This window comes from Pogona vitticeps, chromosome 1, assembly GCF_051106095.1.
Source record: "Pogona vitticeps strain Pit_001003342236 chromosome 1, PviZW2.1, whole genome shotgun sequence".
Taxonomy (NCBI): domain Eukaryota; kingdom Metazoa; phylum Chordata; class Lepidosauria; order Squamata; family Agamidae; genus Pogona; species Pogona vitticeps.
In genome coordinates, this window is record NC_135783.1 from 343,905,361 (window position 1) to 343,925,012 (window position 19,652).

At 41.1% G+C, this 19,652-nt stretch overlaps 1 protein-coding gene across 4 annotated transcripts in view; it reads right to left on the minus strand.

Annotated features, from left to right (window-relative positions):
* Positions 1–5,179: 5,179 nt before the first annotated feature.
* Positions 5,180–19,652, minus strand: part of CEP170B (centrosomal protein 170B) — a 101,246-nt gene continuing 86,773 nt past the window's right edge. For 2 of the 4 annotated variants that reach the window (XM_072986747.2, XM_072986745.2), the window contains exons 15-20: positions 19,557–19,595; positions 15,699–15,842; positions 15,264–15,352; positions 12,676–12,769; positions 12,174–12,225; positions 5,180–9,784 (exon numbers count right to left, since the gene is read on the minus strand). In XM_072986747.2, the coding sequence (XP_072842848.2) occupies positions 9,546–9,784; positions 12,174–12,225; positions 12,676–12,769; positions 15,264–15,352; positions 15,699–15,842; positions 19,557–19,595 (657 nt within the window). In that variant the 3' untranslated portion in view covers positions 5,180–9,545. The remainder of the gene's footprint in view (positions 9,785–12,173; positions 12,226–12,675; positions 12,770–15,263; positions 15,353–15,698; positions 15,843–19,556; positions 19,596–19,652) is intronic. The other 2 variants (XM_072986748.2, XM_072986746.2) reach the window with 1 other exon arrangement.

A 19,652-nucleotide genomic window follows, 5' to 3' on the forward strand; every position in this document is an offset into this window, starting at 1 on the left:
CAAAGGCATCAATTCTTCGGCGGTCTGCTTTCTTTATGGTCCAGCTCTCACTTCCATACATCACGACAGGAAAAACCATAGCTTTGACTATTCGGACTTTTGTCGGCAAGGTGATGTCTCTGCTTTTCAAGATGCTGTCAAGATTTGTCATCGCTTTCCTCCCAAGAAGAAGGCGTCTTTTAATTTCAGGGCTGCTGCAGTGATCATGGAGCCCAGGAAGATAAAATTTGACACTGCCTCCATATCTTCCCCTTCTATTTCCCAGGAGGTGATGGGACCAGTGGCCATGATCTTAGTTTTTTTGATATTGAGTTTCAGACCGTTTTTTGCACTCTCCTCTTTCACTCTCATTACAAGGTTCTTTAATTCCTCCTCACTTTCTGCCATCAGAGTGGTATCATCTGCATATCGGAGGTTGTTGATATTTCTTCCGGCAATCTTAATTCCGGCTTGGGTTTCTTCCAGTCCAGCCTTCCGCATGATGTATTCTGCATATAAGTTAAATAAGCTGGGGGACAATATACAGCCTTGCCGTACTCCTTTCCCAATTTTGAACCACTCAGTTGTTCCATGACCAGTTCTAACTGTTGCTTCCTGTCCCACATATAGGTTTCTCAGGAGACAGATAAAGTGGTCAGGCACTCCCATTTCTTTAAGAACTTGCCATAGTTTGCTGTGGTCCACACAGTCAAAGGCTTTCGCATAGTCAATGAAGCAGAAGTAGATATTTTTCTGGAACTCTCTGGCTTTCTCCATAATCCAGCGCAAGTTAGCAATTTGGTCTCGAGTTCCTCTGCCTCTTCGGAATCCAGCTTGTACTTCTGGGAGTTCTCGGTCCACATACTGCTGAAGCCTACCTTGCAGGATTTTGAGCATAACCTTGCTAGCGTGCGAAATGAGTGCAATTGTACGGTAGTTGGAGCATTCTTTGGCACTGCCTTTCTTTGGGATTGGGATGTAGACTGATCTTTTCCAATCCTCTGGCCACTGTTGAGTTTTCCAAACTTGCTGGCATATTGAATGTAGCACCTTAACAGCATCATCTTTCAAGATTTTAAATAGTTCAACTGGAATGCCATCACCTCCACTGGCCTTGTTGTTAGCCAGGCTTTCTAAGGCCCACTTGACTTCGCTCTCCAGGATGTCTGGCTCAAGGTCAGCAACTACATTGCTGGTTACTAGTTTATTGGAACAGTAAGATGGAGGTAGCCCACGACACTTATTCCTATGGATGGCAGGCTTTCTACATGGGTGCAATGTATAGTTAAGTCACCTTCAATTTACAGCAGGGGTGTCCAACCTTTCACCTTCCCTGGGCCACATTAGAAGATGAAAATTTGGTTTGGGCCACATGGGGGGGGCAGCCCTAGCCGTCCTCCGCAGCCCCACTCCAAGTGCGCTTACCGGCAGCTGCAATCTCAGACAGGAGAGGCTGCCAGCTTCGACTCTGGTGGATTTATGGGGCCGGGAGGGGGTCCACCTATTGACGGGGATGGTGCAATGCAGTCACACAGCCCTCCCCTCCCACTCCTTCCTTCCTTCCCTCTCTCCCTCCCCTACTGTTGTGACGTGCCTCAGCCACATTCCAGCCACAAGCGCCGGCAGTGTATCTTGAAACTTTGGAATTTCTTTAAAAATAAAAAATTGCACTGGGCCGCATTACAAGCTGACCTGGGCTGCATGCAGCCCTCGGGCCGTGGGTTGGACAAGGCTGATTTACAGCAACCCTAACATGGTATTTGAGCTGTATGAGTTATCATCACTATCCCCAGTAAGCTTGAATAATGAAAAATGGGATTTTAAGTCTAGGTCTCCTGTCTCTGGCGCTACACTGTCCACTACAACAGACTGGCACTGGGCTCCTTGTTAGGCAACTGTGGGAATAATCAGTCATAGCTCCTTGTGCGTTCTTATGTTCTTAAGGTATGTGTGGAGAGACACCAGAAGACCAGATGAGGAGTGAAGATGAGATTGGCGAGTGAGGACTTGCAACAAGTTACTATGGGGTGTATTATTTCGCAAGGTGCCATTATTTTGCCAGACAGCCATTATGTTTTCTAAAATACTCCATTTCCACCGCCCCCTGCTCTTCCCTCCTCCAACACATGATCTTCTATGGCCATGCTCATTGCACTACTTTGAAGTCAGAATGATTTTTCAGTTTTTACCCTGATGTTAAGTGTGGAAATCACCTCCAGCCTTGCTGATGCCTTATTCCTGTGTGTTTTCAGCCTCAGAATTTTGGGATTTTCCTTCTACGTGTTTAATGACTTCAGAAATACTACAGTCAACCCTCGACTTACAAACTTAATCCGTTCCGGAAGGACGTTCATAAGTCGAATCAGCATTTCCCATAGGAATGCATTGAAAACCAATTACTGTACTCCATTTCAGCTGTTTTTGGTTCTTAGGTCAAGGGGCAGTTTGTAAGTCGGAGCATTAGTTCCCACAGGAAATAATGCAAAGCCGGTTAATCCGTTCCTACCAGTAGGGGCAGAATTTTTTTCTTTTTTCTTTCCTTTTAACCTAGAATAGGTTAAAAAAGAGGAAAGAAAAGAGTTTGTAACTCGAAGCAAAGTTCGCAAGTCAAGGCAATATTTTCCTATCAGAGCGGTTCGTAAGCTGAAATGTTCATAATTAGGGTCGTTCGTAAGTCGAGGGCTGACTATATATTTAACTGGGCAGTCTACATAAAGAAAAAGAAATTTCAGACCATGTGAAGGGCAGAATTTATTTTCACTAGATGAATGCCTTTAAGTGTTAATTAAAACTACCCAACTTGGATCTTGACTTTTTAAAATGTAATTGAACAATTATAATTTTCTCATTAGTAGAAGTATTATCAACTTTGTCTTTACTTTCAATGAATTTGGCCACAACATTGGAGATTTGATCTATTCCAACATGGAGAACCTTCCTGTCTTGCTCCCGGCATTTCTTGGTCGGTTGTTCACAACCTCAGGCCCTCAGATATTCTCGGACTAAAATTCTCAGAAGCCTTCACCACTAGCTCTGCTGGTCAGGATTTTTGGGGGAAATATCACTTTCAGAGACATTGGCACCCACTCCACTCAGGCTGATCTCCTAAGAGTGCCCATTCTGAGGGAAGCAAAGGAACCAATCCTTCTTGGTTGTGGCCCCACATTTGTGGAACAACTTGCCCAAGGAGATCTGTCAGGCCCCTTCCCTCCCAGCCTTCAAGAACTGCCTAAGACCAGGAAGCCTTTGGTGAAACTCTCCCCCTGCATTAATTTGGAGCATGGCTTTTCCATCATCCATTGGATTGGATTGGATTGTTTTCGGACTGGGATTAGTTTATTTTGAGTAGTTGAGATTGACTGGGGAAGGGTATGAATGGGAAGGTGATTGTTAACCACCTACACTAGATCAGGTGATACAGACATGGCTGTAATAAATAAATAAACATCTCATGAGAAGAGAAGACTCCCTGGAAAAGACCCTGATGTTGGGAAAGTGTGAAGGCAAGAGGAGAAGGGGATGACAGAGGATGAGATGGTTAGACAGTGTCATCGAAGCGACCAACATGACTTTGACCCAAGTCTGGGAGGCAGTGGAAGACAGGAGGGCCTGGCGTGCTCTGGTCCATGGGTTTACGAAGATTCAGACACAACTAAATGACTAAACAACAACTCACAAAGGCTTCCAGAAATATATCAGTATCTAGGCATATAACATCTTGTGGAAAATGAAAAAAAATGATTTATTATACCAAATTTATGATAAAATTATATAAAATAACCATTTATTTTGTTTTGAAAGACATCCACATCATCACTTAGGAACAAAAATGTACAGATCAAATTGCCTATCAACCGAACAAAATAAATTACAATTTAAAAAAAAATCCAGAAGACAAGATGGAGAAAAAACAAAACCCAACTGTCTATGGATCAGGGAAGGTATGGCAAAATAATGGATCTTAAAATTATACACCGTGTTTCAAAGAGGCTATGGAAATCAAAGATAAGAGGAGAAAACAGAAACCACTCTTAACATTCTGTCTATGGTTTGAATTTATACAAAGGTGATTTTCAGCTATACTCTCATTCAGCTCAGCTTGTATTTTGTGTGTAGCATGCAGATGGAATGGATGACCTTGTGAACATTCGTGAACATTTTTTCCCGAACAGCAGAAAATAGTTTCAGCAGCATAACAACAGCAGATGATTAGGCACAATTCAGCAAGGGGCACATCAGAAAGTGAACAAGTAGTTAATGAACTTTTTACAGCTGCGAAGTCATGTATGCATTTGCTGGCTTCTAGAAAGGGGCCAAAGGCAGGAAAGAAATGAACAACAGAAGGAAGTAAACCTAGTATCAGATACCAGAATGGAAAAAAAAAAAGATCAGTAGCATCTCGCACTTATAAATTAATACTAAAAGTAGGTTATCTGTAAACATTCAGAGAAAACATTTTTTTGAATTCATTTAAAGATTATTTGGGGCCATTCGCCCATTACAGATCTTGGGTATATGTACCTTAGACATGATAAACGTATATTTTACAGTGTAGTGTTTGTGCGGAACATGAGCACCATATGAATATACTCCCCGGAGCGCCACTGTAGGCACTGTCTCTTTACATAGTGCACACTGTGATAAACCTCATGTTGTCTGTGTGTAATGTGTGAAATGGTCTCAGAGGTGATTTGCAGGACAAACTTTGCCAGGCTGAAACTTGTACAAGTTGCCTTTCGCCACTCCAACAAGTGGGGCACATTCATACCCTCATCTTCTGAACACACCTACAAATATGGCCTTAAAAATTTGAAACCCTGCTCTCTTTGACCACCAGACGGACGTAGGCTGCAATCATAAAGTACAATTATCAGTTCGAACTTTGCACAAGTCTTTAACCTGGGTAAACGTGGCCTCGTGAATTGCTGCATAATTTACCATGTCATCAGTTGTATGAGAATGACACTACATTATTCCCTCCAAAACATACAGGCATTCTTTTCACAATTTACATTCGTAGAATCATAATGGAACAAGAAGAATTTAACAATCAAAGAGAAGTAAACCATCAAAAGAAAACAACTTGTTTTTCAAGCTTCTGGAACAAATCTGCAGTTTTCAGAATGAATCCTGAGGAAAACTAGACACCCAACTAACCATTAAACTTCAATGGGATATAAGCTTTTCATTCCCCTGAAACTTTATGAGCAAAGTATGGATGTTTAATTTAAGAACAATACAAGCAAAACCATACAATATAAACAAAAAAGGGATGATTGAAGAATAACCCAAAATCACTTACAGAAAAGCTCCCAACAACCAGTCATAATCCTGAAATAAATGGAATCTAGACTCTTCAAAAGCATAAGATGAAAATTTAACAAATTGTATAAAGTTGGGGATGTACATATGCATTAGAGTGGGTTGGGTTAGGTTGGGGACAATATCTGACCCTCTAACTAGAGATGGGGGCGAATATCCCCCCACAGGTGGAAATAACGAGGGTTGTCCGCAGTAGATTAGCCACTCCTGGCAGGAGGCAGGATGACAAGCCTCATCGCCAGGTCGAAGAGTGCCTAATCCATTGTGGACAACGGCACAATAGGAAGGCTATGTCGAGCTTGCGTCAACAGCGAAATGGTGAGTGGATATTATTTCCACCTGTGGGGGGGGGGGATATTCGTATACAAATACCCCCATCTCTACCTCTAACCGTTGTAGCCCATATGTTCCATCAACCTACAACTCCCACATGAGTTCAAAAACTTGGGACAGAGAAAGACTCCATTAGAGCGACCAAAAGGAAGAGGAGATAATGAGTTTGGTGGCTTCCTCTTTGGTGTAATTGCATCCAACATAATAAAGACCAAACTGAATGCAGAATCACAATGAAGGTATGGTTAACCAACATTCCTATGCCCACTGGATGTCTGTATGCAGATATAATATTGGCATAAGATACATGCACACAAGCTCAGATGTCTGCTTGATTTTATGCAACTTACAAAACCCACAGAGTTTACACAAATTGTGCCTCAGTATGGACCGCTAGAAGGTAGGGCAGGTGTAAACTTGTTACTCCCAGAGATTCTAAACTGGGCCAATGTTTTCATTTTGGTGACAGTGCATTTCAAACAAAAAGACTCCTATTGAGATCTGGTGCTGGCAATTACCGCTTATGGTGTTGCATTACCAGTTATTTATTAATTATTTATTTATTCCCAGTGAAGAACTGGGTGAGCCAAGAGTGTTGCAAACCGGTCATTCCCTCTGGGCATGCTTACCTGAAGACCTAAATCAAGAAATGTGCAGAGCTTAATAACGTTATATTTTTGGACCACAACTTCCAGGACTCTTTTGAAAACAAAATTAATAAGGTTTGTGGCTGGATCAATGTCAGAAAACATCACTGTGTGTCCATACTGCAGCAGCAGTATTTGTATTAATGAAGTCCCTACACAATGAAGCATCTAAGAAAGATACATGCTACCTGGAAAAAAAAAATACAGCTGAACGGCACGGATCTTTTTTCCCTTTAGTATTAAGGCTATGGGCTTTCGTTTGTCTGCCAGCTCAATTTTATTTCTGTTATTTTGGAGTTTGAAATACTGTCCGGTGTAATTCTTTGTTATTTCTTCTCTTAGCTACATCCATATGCTTTATCCAGACAACCCCTAAGCTTCACAAACAATCTGTTTCGAGCCAAACAAGTTTTCTTTTTCTAAGCCTTATTTACAGCGAACTGGCAAATGACTACAAGGAGATTAAGACAAGAGTCCAAAAGCAGTCATGGACAGCTGGCTGGACAAATTCTAAGGGTCCAAAATCTGCACATGTTTTGCCTTCAGAAGAGACCATCCTTGTCTCCCAAAAACCTTGTTTTACCAAGTGCTCTCTGGGGTGGGGTGGGGGCACAGGAGCAATTTTGCTATGTTTTTGCTGCCCCAACCTGCTTTAGGCTCAGAAATCGCTTCTTGTTTTGAAACCAGACCTAAAACAGGTCAGGAGGAACCAAAACTTAGCTCAATGGCTCCAAAGCCATCTAAAGAGGGTGTCAAGGGTCTCCGTGAAGCCTGCGGATCACACATTTCCACCTCTGATGTACAGCATCTCTGAATATAACCTGCCCGTTTTCAACAATAAGACAAGAAACATTTTCCTTTGGCAGACGCCAGTTCCCGCAACTCAAATACTGTATGTATTTCCCCCCAACCACTAATTTGGCAAAATGGAGTTAAAAACTGTCTCTTTAAATGGGGAAAAAAGCTGGTGTTATTTGTAGCACACATTTCAGAATTTGCTAGGAAATCACCTTTGGTGTTAGCCAGAATTGGAAATGTCACAACATTAAACCATACTAATAACACTATGTTTAAAAGTCAGCCACTTGACACATGACTTCGCATACGACAAACAGGGTTCACATACCTAGAGGAAACAGTAAGAGGGCAGAACCAGTATGAGAAGTGAACTGAGGCTTAAGCTATTGCTTTGAGAAAAAAATCAACGTCATTGTTACACTTGGGTATCCCAATCTTTGTCAGCAAAATTCTCATTCATTTTGGTATTAACCAAAGCAGCGAAAGAATACGTTAATTTACAGGAGCACAGAGAATACACTAGGCTGAAGCTTATGGATACATCTCAAAATATATCAAATGTAGTGCCCAGATTTCTCTAAGGTTTGCATAACTAGCTTCAGCTCACTGATAGGGTGCTGGAGCACATCTTGGTTGCACACCTGATCATATGCCTGATTATGCACCAAGATGTGCCCTGGCATCTTGTCTATTAGCTGCAATAAGTTCTAAAAATTACACAAGCAGCAATAGCACTCCAATTAATGCTCTCAAAATGTACTCCGACTATCTTCATCCATAGGGCAATAGCTGCAGTCTCACCATTATCTGTGGCAACCTTTGTGATCTCTAACCTACATTACAGAGAAGAGAATTATTGCTAAGTTGCCATGACTTTGTCTGGGGAGGGGTTCTTCCAGGCCTGTGCAAACTTGAGAAGATAGTGAACTTAGACATTTCTTAGGGCTTGAAGAACAGCATAGGGACCACAGACGCAACAAAGCTGTTGTTCCCATTTTGCATGGGACACATGACAAACTTAGAGGCAGCACAAGTGAATTCTTGGTTTGCTCACCTCGCTTGTAACAGCTTAAGGCAGCCCCCGATGCGCATGCTTTGCCAAAGGCCTCCCAAAATCCTGGAGCTGGCAGGATGTGGAACTAGGCCACATCTTGGGCCGCTCAATACAGGACTCTTAAGGAGTGTAAAACATGGCCTATATGCTCTTCAGTTGCTTAGGGATCAATAAACCTTAGGGGCATGGGTGGAGGAGCATCATGGCACAGTGGTTAAATTGCAATACAGCCGTGAAGACTGAGTTCTGGGCTCAGGAAGCTGCATCAAGGTTGACTCAACCTCCTACCCTTCCAAGATGGGTAGACTTGCTTGGAGGGGTGCAATGTGTAGCCTGCCTAACTAAATTGTAAACCACCCAGAGAAGGCTTTAAGTACTATAGGGCAATATATAACCAGCACATCTGTTGCTTTAGAAAGCAGTGGGAGTTATGATGACGCTCGCAATTGTTTCCCAGACATGGAACCTACTCTCTTAAGTCCCTCTGAAATTATATGCAGCAAACAGAGGTTTCTGCAGATTGTGTTAAAAAGACATTATGACCACATAAAAGCTTTCTTACACAGTAACTCTCATGAAATGGTATATAAATTTGGCAATCTTGCTAGACACATGCCAAACCTGGTCACTGACTTGTCTCTCCTACGCCAAAACATTTGGAAAATAACTGTTCAACTGAATAATGATGACCATAAGAAAAGCAAAAATCCAAACTTAATTACTGGCTCTCCATCCTCTGCACTTTTTATTACCCATTTCCAGGGGAAGTAATAAAAGCCATTACGTTTGGAAGCAGAATGATTCAATGCAATCTTTGTTTCTTATTTGAAAAGGTTTCGCAATTAACTGCTCGTTGTCTTCTGAAAGACACCTGCCACACTGTAGACTGCTCAGCCAGGCAATGAAAAAGTAAATTCTGATCGAATGCTTTAATAGTCTGTTATTTAAAATTAAATATACAGCACCAGCCAGTCACTGCCACCCTGCAAAAAGTACATTTTCAAACCGGAGCTTCTATACAACCAGATAGTGGTGAACAAGTTAAATACAAAACATTATAGTGCTTCGGCAGTATGGAGTGAAGAATATGCAAAGCCTGTTTTGCTATGGCACATTGGAATCACACATTGGTAGCTTTCTATTAAAAAATCAGAGTCTGCCTCTATGCTGAATATGTGCTGTTCCACAGTGCTAGTCTTTTTTAACCTTCAAAAGGCATATGCATAGGCCTGCCACTCACCCCACACAGCATAGATTGTACCTTGGGTTTTTTTTCTTCTTCTTTTGTGCAATGTGTTAGCAATCTAAACAACTGCTCCACGCAGACTTGCCCACAACCACTCATATACAATACTAACGCCACGGGTAAATTACATACAAGAGGGTAAGCAATAATTAAAAAAAAGATGCTGTTAGATCACATATTTATCCCCGTCTGGAACAAATGTAGTATCCTGAAGGCTAGTGGAACCAAAGTTCGACTTCTGGGTGTAACTTCTTTTCTTGACAGGGGACAACGCTTCCAACACAGACCCAGAAATGTTGTTAGCAGTCCTGACTTTAGAAGCTGAAGATGGCGGTGTCAGAGAAGACGTTTTGTTATTGGCAAGCATATCCAAGTTTCCACTTGGGTCAATGATGGCGTTGATAACTGCAGAAAAAGCAGAATTAAACAAGATCAATATCAAAGGTAAAAGGGGGATGGAAGGTTTGTTAGTTTGTGTAGTGAACAGCCCTGGCCCTCTCCTGCCAGTCACCGTAGAACATTGAAGCAGGAGCCAATGAGTGGACGGAAGGCGGAGCCAAAGGGGGAGGGAGCTGGATAAAAATCTGGTGGATGGAGTCAGAGAGAGAGAGAGAGAGAGAGACTGTGTGTAGCTAAAAAGTGATCGACGAGTGAGTTAGAGATCTATAAGAGCATAGATTGAAGCAGAGTGTTGAAGAAGTTTGATGTTATATCCTATCTGATTCTTATATAAGTGATTGACAGCCTGTGATTTGTCTTATGGATATATATTGATTATTAACTCCCCTGATTAAATAAAAGAGAAGTTTTAATAGCACATGTGTCTCCATACTCAACTGATATTAAAGCAATAATATCTGGTGGCAGTGAAGAAGAAGGAAGAGCGAGATCCTTGTGAAGGCCTGGGGGAATAGGGGCTTCAGAGGAAATCACCACAGTTTGTTTATATACCACTCCATTAGTGCCGCATTATCCTGAGTGGTTTACAAACAGTTAAAATGAACTACACAAAGCAATAAACAGTAAATTCCAACACAGATAACAAAAGCATACTATAAAAAAAAACCAATAGCGCTAAACCAGTTTTTGCACCAAAGGGAAACTGGAGGAGAGGCATTCAACCTGGGTCGACATGAAAGGCCTCCCTGAAAAATAGTATTTTTAAATGCCTCCTGAATGAGTACAGGGAGGGGGCCAGGCATGGCTCCTCTGGGAGCTGATTCCATAACCTCAGTGCCACTGCTAAGAAGGCCTTACCTCTAGTAAATGACTTTCAGGTCTGTCTCAGGGTGGCTACACAGAGGAGCCTGGCCTGAGAAGATCTGATAAGTCGGGCAGATGATACAGGAGAAGGATACTCTGACAGGTTTACACTGGGATCTCTCCTGTTCAGCATCAATGTGTCAATATTTGAACTTTTGTATGTATAAAGTGTTAAAATACAATTAAGGGGGTACAGAAAAAGTTGCATTGAAAACAAAACTGTTTAAAAGTGAGGCTTGGAAATTGTTTACTATAGCAAAACATTCTTTAAAGGTACCAAAACAATTAGCCAACAAAGTCAATGAATTATAAATAATCCTGGCAGCTGAATGATGTTTTGGTTACAATTTGTAAACACAGAGATGATGTATGTATGTCTGATAGTTGGCACTCTTTGTTGTTTTGATGCATTGCACTACAATATTTGGCCTTTTAAGAATTTATTTAGGGTTTAATTCAATAAATGTTATCAGCATAAAGGCAAATTGTAGACTACAGTCCGCAATTATAATATATGTAATAACAATACATTTCTCCAATGTGAAAAGTATTCTTGGATATTTAAACATTTGCAGATAAGGTTTGTTTACAGTTAGAAGGAAAGGAAAACAATTGGTAAGAATTATAAATATAGGGAGATAAAACAGACTCATTAAATCTTTGTTCATTCTGTTTTCACAGTCCAGGATGTAAAATTTCAGCAGCAACAAAAAACATCAACAAAACTCCCTACTGTTTACCGGAGTTTTTGTGCATTTTCATATTTAGGATTTTGTTTGTTTGTCTGTTTGTCTGCAGAAGTGTATTTTGAAAAACAAGAACAGAACAACAATCCTTGTATTTAGCACAGAAGGCACTGGATTTTTGTGGCAATTGACAGTTCTTTCTATGAGACATCTCAGTGTCATCTCAGTGTGTTGCAATATCTTTTCTGACTCAAGAACAACAAACATTGTGCATGTTTTTTCCATTGTTAGAATTCATTGGGTAACAGTGAGCCAGTGGCCAAAATCCTGTTTAGCAGTTATTCTGGTGAAACGAAATAGTGTGTCATGCACTGGCAAATTGCAACTAATCAACAAGTCCTTCTCGAAGGCTTTCACAGACGGGATCCGATGGTCACAGACAGAGTTCTAACTCCTGTCCTCTGAAGTTGCCAGCCACAGAAACTGAAAAAACGTTAGGAAGAAAAACCTTTGGAACATGGCCAAACAGCCAGAAAAACCTACAACTAACAGGTCCTTGTTTAGATTTCTTCTTGAGTGTTAGGTGCACTTGGAATCCAAATGGGGATTTGTTAATTCATGAGAATTTGCTGTTGATAACACTTACACCATTTGCCTTCTGCCACTGCTGCTACACAACAAGATTTTGGCCATTGGCTCCCTCTGCCTTGTCTTGCAGGGTCATTGTGAGTCCAAAATGACGGGGAATGGGGCTAAAGCTATATATGCAACACTCAGGTTATTGAGAAAAGTGGGTTATAAACATAACAAAAAGTAATATGTAAATAAGGCTAGACACAACAAACCTTCAAGTTGTTTCTGGACTCTGCGTAGCTCCTTTAGAATAGAGCTGATTTCCTAAAAATAAACACCAAAGAGGTTAGCTATTCAAACATTTACACAACTGAGACCAATAAGAATATTGCTTCATTTTATTATCTCTGGTGGAGATGATTTATAACTCACACGGTGGTCAACCATTAGAATCTGAAGCACTGATTCTAAATCTCAATTTTTTAATGGCCCATTTTAGAAACTTTGTCAGTTAAACTTTTATTTCTGAAATCTGTTTTGTTTTCTAGATATAAAATGTGTGGATATTTCCACTGAAACGTACAAGACTATTCATGAAATGCTAGTCCATTAAAATGGAAGAAAGAAACAAATCCAAGCCAAAATCCGTAAGAAAGCCAACTTGTGAGCTTTCAACTTCAACTTCACATTTTAATGCTGCCTCAGAATTTCAAACCAACAGCATCTTTTAAAAACAAGCCTCCTTGCGCATGAGTTAGGAGAAATATTTCCCACCTTGTTTGAAGTCTTCAGAATTGGCACTTCATTTTCAGAGTTAATTTTGGCTTCAATCTCCTCCCAAGATCGCTCAGTGTTCTGGAACAGAATTCTGAAACAAACTCATAAAGGTTAGTCTCTAGTTGAAGACTTGATTGTCCATCTTGTGGTACTAGACAGAGGCCCAGTCTATCTACAGGAGGCAAAGAAGGCCTGAAGAAATCCCGAGCCCCCCCCCCTCTATCTGCTCCACACTGGAGGTAAACTTGGCCTCTTTAAGGTATGGGGCCTGGTCTAATTGCTTTACACCAGAGATGAACCAGGCCTCCAGAACTCCTAGTCCAGAAATGACCCTTTTTGTCACTGATCCAGTTGGCGCTCCATTTTCTTGGAATGCATCCTGAGTACTAAGCAAGGTATTACTGTATTCATAAAGCTGTCCATTTCTAGTTCTGCTGTACAAAAATCTCAGTTTGGCCAGTGCCTCTCCAAGCTAATCCTATTCAGAGCTTGAAAGTGACTAGCTACAGATAACATAGTTATCTACCTTGTTTTCCCGAAAATAAGACCTAACCTGAAAATAAGCCCTAGTATGATTTTTCAAGGGACATGGTGGCACTGTGGGTTAAACCGCAGAAGCCTCTGTGCTGCAAGGTTGGAAGACCAGCAGTCGTAAGATCAAATCCATGTGATGGAGTGAGATCCCGTCGCTTGTCCCAGCTCCTGCCAACCTAGCAGTTCGAAAGCATGTAAAAATGCAAGTAGATAAATAGGTATCACCATGGTGGGAAGGTAACGGCATTCCGTGTCTAGTCACGTTGGCCACGTGACCGCGGAAACTGTCTTTGGACAAACGCTGGCTCTACGGCTTAGAAACGGAGATGAGCACCGTCCCCTAGAGTCGGACACGACTGGATTAAATGTCAAGGGGAACCTTTACCTATGATTTTTTTCAGGATGCTCGTAATATAAGCCCTACTCCAAAAATAAGCCCCAGTTGTGAAACCCCGCCCTCCACCATTGTGCAGCAACCAGAAGATGATGACATGGCTGTATTTGAATAAATGTAGATTGTTGTACATGAAAAAAAACAACTCCTGAAAATAAGTCCTAATATGTTTTTTGGAGCAAAAAATAATATAAGACCCTGTCTTATTTTCGGGGAAACATGGTATAGGTGATTACCTTGGGGTAATGAACCATATAACAAATAATTCAGAAACTATATTTTAGGTATAATTAATTAAGTCCCAAGTTTAAAAAAAACACCTAGTCACTTTCAAATGTTATTATTAATGGCATTTAAAACATATTAAAGTGTATTTTTATAAACATTTCCAAAATACAGTATCAGACTCCTTGGATTTTTCCTGACATGCTGGTAATGCCAATGCAATTTGTTAATAACACACAATGTAACTGATCTTTCACATTGGTGGCGCAATGGCAATGATCACAATCTGGCTGCCGAGAAGTAATCAGCGATACAATAAATTACTTCTAAAATCTAACATTCCAAACTCCAGTCATACCATTAATCAAAAAGAACCAACAACTTCAGGTGGCAGATGGTGGGGATCTGCAATTCAGCCCCTCTGCTTCCCTCTTGCACCTTCTGCTAACCTGCTATTCTCAACAGGATTAGACTACCCAATTCCTGTACTAAAGGTTGAATTGCCAGTGCTGTCATGTTTCTGGACATGGATAGCAGGAAGTGTTATCTTGTCATGGATGGATGGATGGATGGATGGATGGATGGATGGATGGATGGATGGATGGATGGATGGATGGATGGATATACCACCCATCTAGCAAGATCACTACTCTAGTGTACAATAAATACCATAAAGAAACATACATTATAAAATTACTATGAGACATTAAAATATCCTACAAGTGAACAACAAGACAGGACAGATGGCAAAATAACAGTTTCTCATCATGCAATTCCTCACCTTCCTCCTCCACTGTCCCAATTAACTGGGAAGAGCCTCTGCAAATGCTTCCCTAAAAAGCTCTGTTTTAAAGAGCTTTCTAAAAACGTGAAGCGAGTGCACCTTCCGTAACTCTTACAGGAGAGCATTCCATAGGAGAGCCCCACTGTTTGGAAAGCCCAGTTTTTAGTTGACATTTTTCAGGCTTCTCAAGATGTCAACACCCACAGGCATGAGCTTTATGAGGGCCAGGTCAGACAGACAAATGAACATGACAGAAGATGTTCAGACAAGCAATGAGGTCCCAAACTGTTGAGGGGTTGATACATTAGAACCAACACCAGAACAGAGTTGGGGGTGATGTGATCAAACTTCCTAGCAATCAATCTGGCCACCACATTCTGGACCTCCTGAAACTTCCAAATCAGCTTCAAGAGGAGCCCTAGACAGAGCGCATTGCAGTAGTCAATTTTGAGACTACCAGCGCATAGACCAAAGTTGTTAGGGACCCCATCCTATCCCCAAGGCCCACAGACAGATGGAGGGGCCCTTGACCCGGACGCGATAGGAGAAGAGATGCTGCCGCAGGCTGCAAAATGTCTTGGACTAGCCCAGCAAAGTGGGGAAGGTGGCAATACCACAGTGCTGTTTCAGTTGAGACCATGGACTCACTTCATTTTCTCTGCTAAGTTCTCCGTATTTTCTCGGATCGTGTGTGACAACTGGGACACTGGGTTTAGCATCAAATTATCAAAGATGACCTGGAACACAGAAACCAACCATCATGTTAACACTTCTTTCAATAGACACTGGTAGTTAGCAGAGACGTTTTTACCTAATGGTTATAAGCCTATGACAGGAGGATTATCCCAAATGAAGTGATGGTTTGTGACACAGGAAAGAGAGGAGGGGGTCCATTTTTCTTGTGGTAGTACCCACTGTAGATTAAAACACTGACTACATATTGGGATTCTTTGTGATCATGTAAAATATAATGATATTTGAAACAGGACCTATTTCTGTTTTTTTTATCAAGTCAGAATAGAAATCTGAAGAAAATCGACATATATGCAGTGTTTTTTACCAAACTAAGAGAAAGAAACTTACCTCTTCCCTGTTTCTTATCCTTGTCTTTCTTGTTGGATCTTCATCTCGATTATCATTCATATTTTGGTCAAAATCATGGAATCCCATTGAACCAGGAGGCACCTTCTGGTAATTTAGACTTGCTTCTGGAATGTGCTGGACCAGCTTTAAAATACATAAGCAATGATAAGTAGATTAATCTTAAATCCACCACCAGGTCGAGGAACAAATATCTCTTTACTGTGCTCTTATTACCGGTCTTGTTTCATGTCGACTAGAATACCAAATTACATGCAGCACAGAGATGTTGCTGAATTTGGCATATCTATACTGGATTCTTCCCTCTCTCTTTGGAAAGATACAGGAACATCTCTGGCATATACAACATAATACAGTGTGTCTTCCACCACAATTTAGCATCTCTGTCTCCAACTGTTTCACATAGTATTCTTAGAGCGCATACATGAACTTACACAGAATGAGGATATACTCCTATAAGGGTTCTTTGAACTAGGGAAGTGGTACAGATCAGGCTCAAAAAAATCACATCCATATAGATGTTTTCAAGACAGAAAAACTGACTGAACAAGAATCAAAATACACACAATGATTGCATTATGGAACAGCAAAGACTAGAGCAGAGCAACATAAATGGCAAACAGTATGGTAAATGAAGGAAGTTATTAGATCTGTACGTCTAATACATTTGCTTCAGAAATATTATGGGGAAATATTAACTCCAAGGAAACAAATGAGCAAGGCTAAGAAGATTCGGCTGCTATTCTGAAGCTTGGGATCCAGGCTTAGGAAGGATCGGGGGCTAAGGAGTAATGGGGTGTAGAAGATGCTACAAGGATGTGAAAAGGGAAGAGAAAATAGAGGATCTCTTCCTGAGCCATGAACCAAAGAGGAAAGAGAGAGAAATGAGAAAACTACTAACATGCAGCAAAAATACCTTCCAAAAGTAAATGGGAGGGTGACAAGAGATTATCTGTCTTTAAGAGAAACTGGGGAGCACTGTTTGGAGCAATGCAAAGTCAGGGCAATATTGGGCAGAGATCCTAAGATAGGACGGGCTAACAACCAGAAATTTAAAACTACGCTGAAGATTCTCTAGGTAAATTCTAGACTTGTACGTAGGCTGAGAAAGTGATTCTAGTTAGGCCTGGCTTCAGACCTTAAATAAACTAAGCTCAAAAGAAAGCCCAGCAGTGATTCAATCATACTTCTACCTGGGGTCTCCGTAAGAAGCAGGAAGTTTCAGGCAGAGATGGAGACAGCAAATAAAGCCAGAATGAATTAAACAATGCAGTGTCTCTTTTTGTACAGGGTTTGAGATGGTTTGCTTGCCTCCTAATAGATACTCTTCTATTGTATCCAGGCAGCTGCAATGTCTTGGTGGATGGGATTAGCCGTTAGGTGATGGTTTCAGTTTGCCAAGGTGTAGCAAAGTATCAGAGGACAACAGAATGTCTTAAGAGTCCCCTTGGCTTTTCAGAGGGATATGACAGCCATATTTTGCCTAAGAAAACAGCACTCTGGGTGAATTGCTTTCCTGAGCTTCAGGAGCTGTCCTGTGCACAACACAAACAATCACAAAAGCAAGGTGATTCTTACATCTGTGAGTTGCCTGTGTGCAGAACTTCCATAAGTATGAGCTCAGAATCTTATATTCATATCTATTCATACATTTTAATAGGAATATTTTGCGGCTAACTTTTTTCCCCCATCTGACCAGCAAGGCCTTATTTTTCCACTCATTTTGTTAATTTGTTTGTTTTTTTATTTATTATACCTTCCTGTCCAGAAACACTAACATCCATATCAATCTCCTTTCTCCCAAACCTTTTTTTTTTTTCATGGTTGCTGTGGGTTTTCCGGGCTGTTTGGCTGTGTTCTTAAGGTTTTTCTTTCTAACGTTTCGCCAGTCTCTGTGGCCGGCATCTTCAGAGGACAGGAGTCAGAACTCTGTCTGTGCTCTGTTCTGACTCCTGTCCTCTGAAGATGCCGGCCACAGAGACTGGCGAAACGTTAGGAAGAAAAACCTTAAGAACACGGCCAAACAGCCCGAAAAACCCACAACAACCATCAGATGCCGGCCGTGAAAGCCTTTGAGAATACTTTTTTTTTTTCAGTTTCAGTCTTCTGAATATCATGTGCAGGGGGGATTCTGTACAAATCTAGGCAGCTTCATAACAATTAGCACGAAAACTGATAATATAATGATATCATAGGACAAGCTAGGGAGAATCCAACATGGTGACACCATTTTCAGCACCAGTGTCATGTGTCTACACAGTCCATCTTAGCTACTTTAATCATTCCAAAATCTGAAAAGATTTTAGTCAAAATTCTTCTTAGGTCTGATTAAAATATTATGTTAAAAAGTATCCAAGGTTACATCCTGCACTCCTACTTCTGCTCCAGTGGTTCCCAATCTTGGGTAGCCCAGATGTTCCTAGACTGTAGTTCCCAGAAGCCTTCACCATCAACTGTGCTGGCTGGAGTTTCTGGAAACTGCAGTCCAAGAACACCTGGGTTACCCAAGGTTGGGAATCAAATGGCTACCTTGGTTGATGAGTTTCTTTTCCTATCTACTCTTCAGCTGACTTATGTCAATCTTGCTTGGTGGGATGTGTAAAGAAGGATTATGTTCGTCCCATTCATTTTCCTCTATGTGCTTCATGTCTAAATAGTGTGCATGTTTCTGAAGAATCTCCATGTGAATACATTCATATAGCATACAATCTTCATCCTTCCTTGCAGCTTTTCAGAAACATCCCTCTACCTCAATGACTTCGCAACCTTGGGTCGCCAGAAGTTCTAGGACTAAAACTCTCTTCAGAAGAGTTCACCAGTAGCTGCGCTAGCCAGGATTTCTGGGAGTTGCAGTTCAAGAGCCTCTGGGGTACAAAGGTTTGGAACCACTGCTCTACCTGTTCATCGAACGAATGAAGGGGAGTGTAGTCCCCTAGCTTTCCACCTGGTGGTCCTGCCAGCAACTTCATTGTATCCCCTTGGCTTTGTCTGCTGATCTCGGCATACCTAGAGAAAGATATGCACAGGAAGCCAACGGGTGCACAGATGCATGAGTGCAGGATCTTTAAGGAGGAAACCTCAGTGGTACAAGATTTCTCATCATGTGAGTTAGACAGTGAGAGACATATTACAAATCCTATCATCCCTCATTGTTGGTTAGTTTAATTTTAGGTGATAGGTACCACAGTCCAACATCTAGAGGACCATAGCTGCTTGCCCATGTCTGATGCAAAGGTGTTACATGTGTTTGAGGGCAGGTGTATCACCTCCCTTTTCAGAACAGCTACCCAATATACAGAGATCCAAGGACAGAGGGGTTGGGCTCATTGGTTTTAAGGCTGAATCAGCCCTGCCCACTTCAGTTTAATAAATGCAACCACAAATTTTAAAGAGTCTCCAGATCAGAGGATAACAGCTATGCAGAATTGGCATTTGTACATTATAAACACATCCATGGCATGTACATGGTTATGTCAGCTATAAGGAGGTCACTGGTACGGGAAGAGGGCCTTTGTAGTAAAGGAAAATTTTCAGTCCCCAGCTGAATCCTTCCCAACACATTGACCATTTGGACACAGTCCTTATTATGTGTACAATGCAACAAGATGTGAACAAAAATGTATGCTGTTAATTCTAAAGTTTGCAAAAACAAAACCTTAAAATCCAGAGAAGTAAAAGCAAAGGTGACTAAGCAAAGGATACTCAAATCATAACTATTAGCAAGATTTTTTTAAAAAAAGAACAAACAAATTATATCCTTAACATAAAACTGGTCAACATAACGAGGAAAACATTAAAAGAACACTAAAATGCTTCAAAATAGTGGGATGGAAAATGCACCTGAGATGGAATTGCTGCCCGCAAAGATGAATGAGCAATCTGTATTAAAAATAGGGAAAGAAAAACAGAGGGAGAGGGAGAGAAAGAGAGATCAGT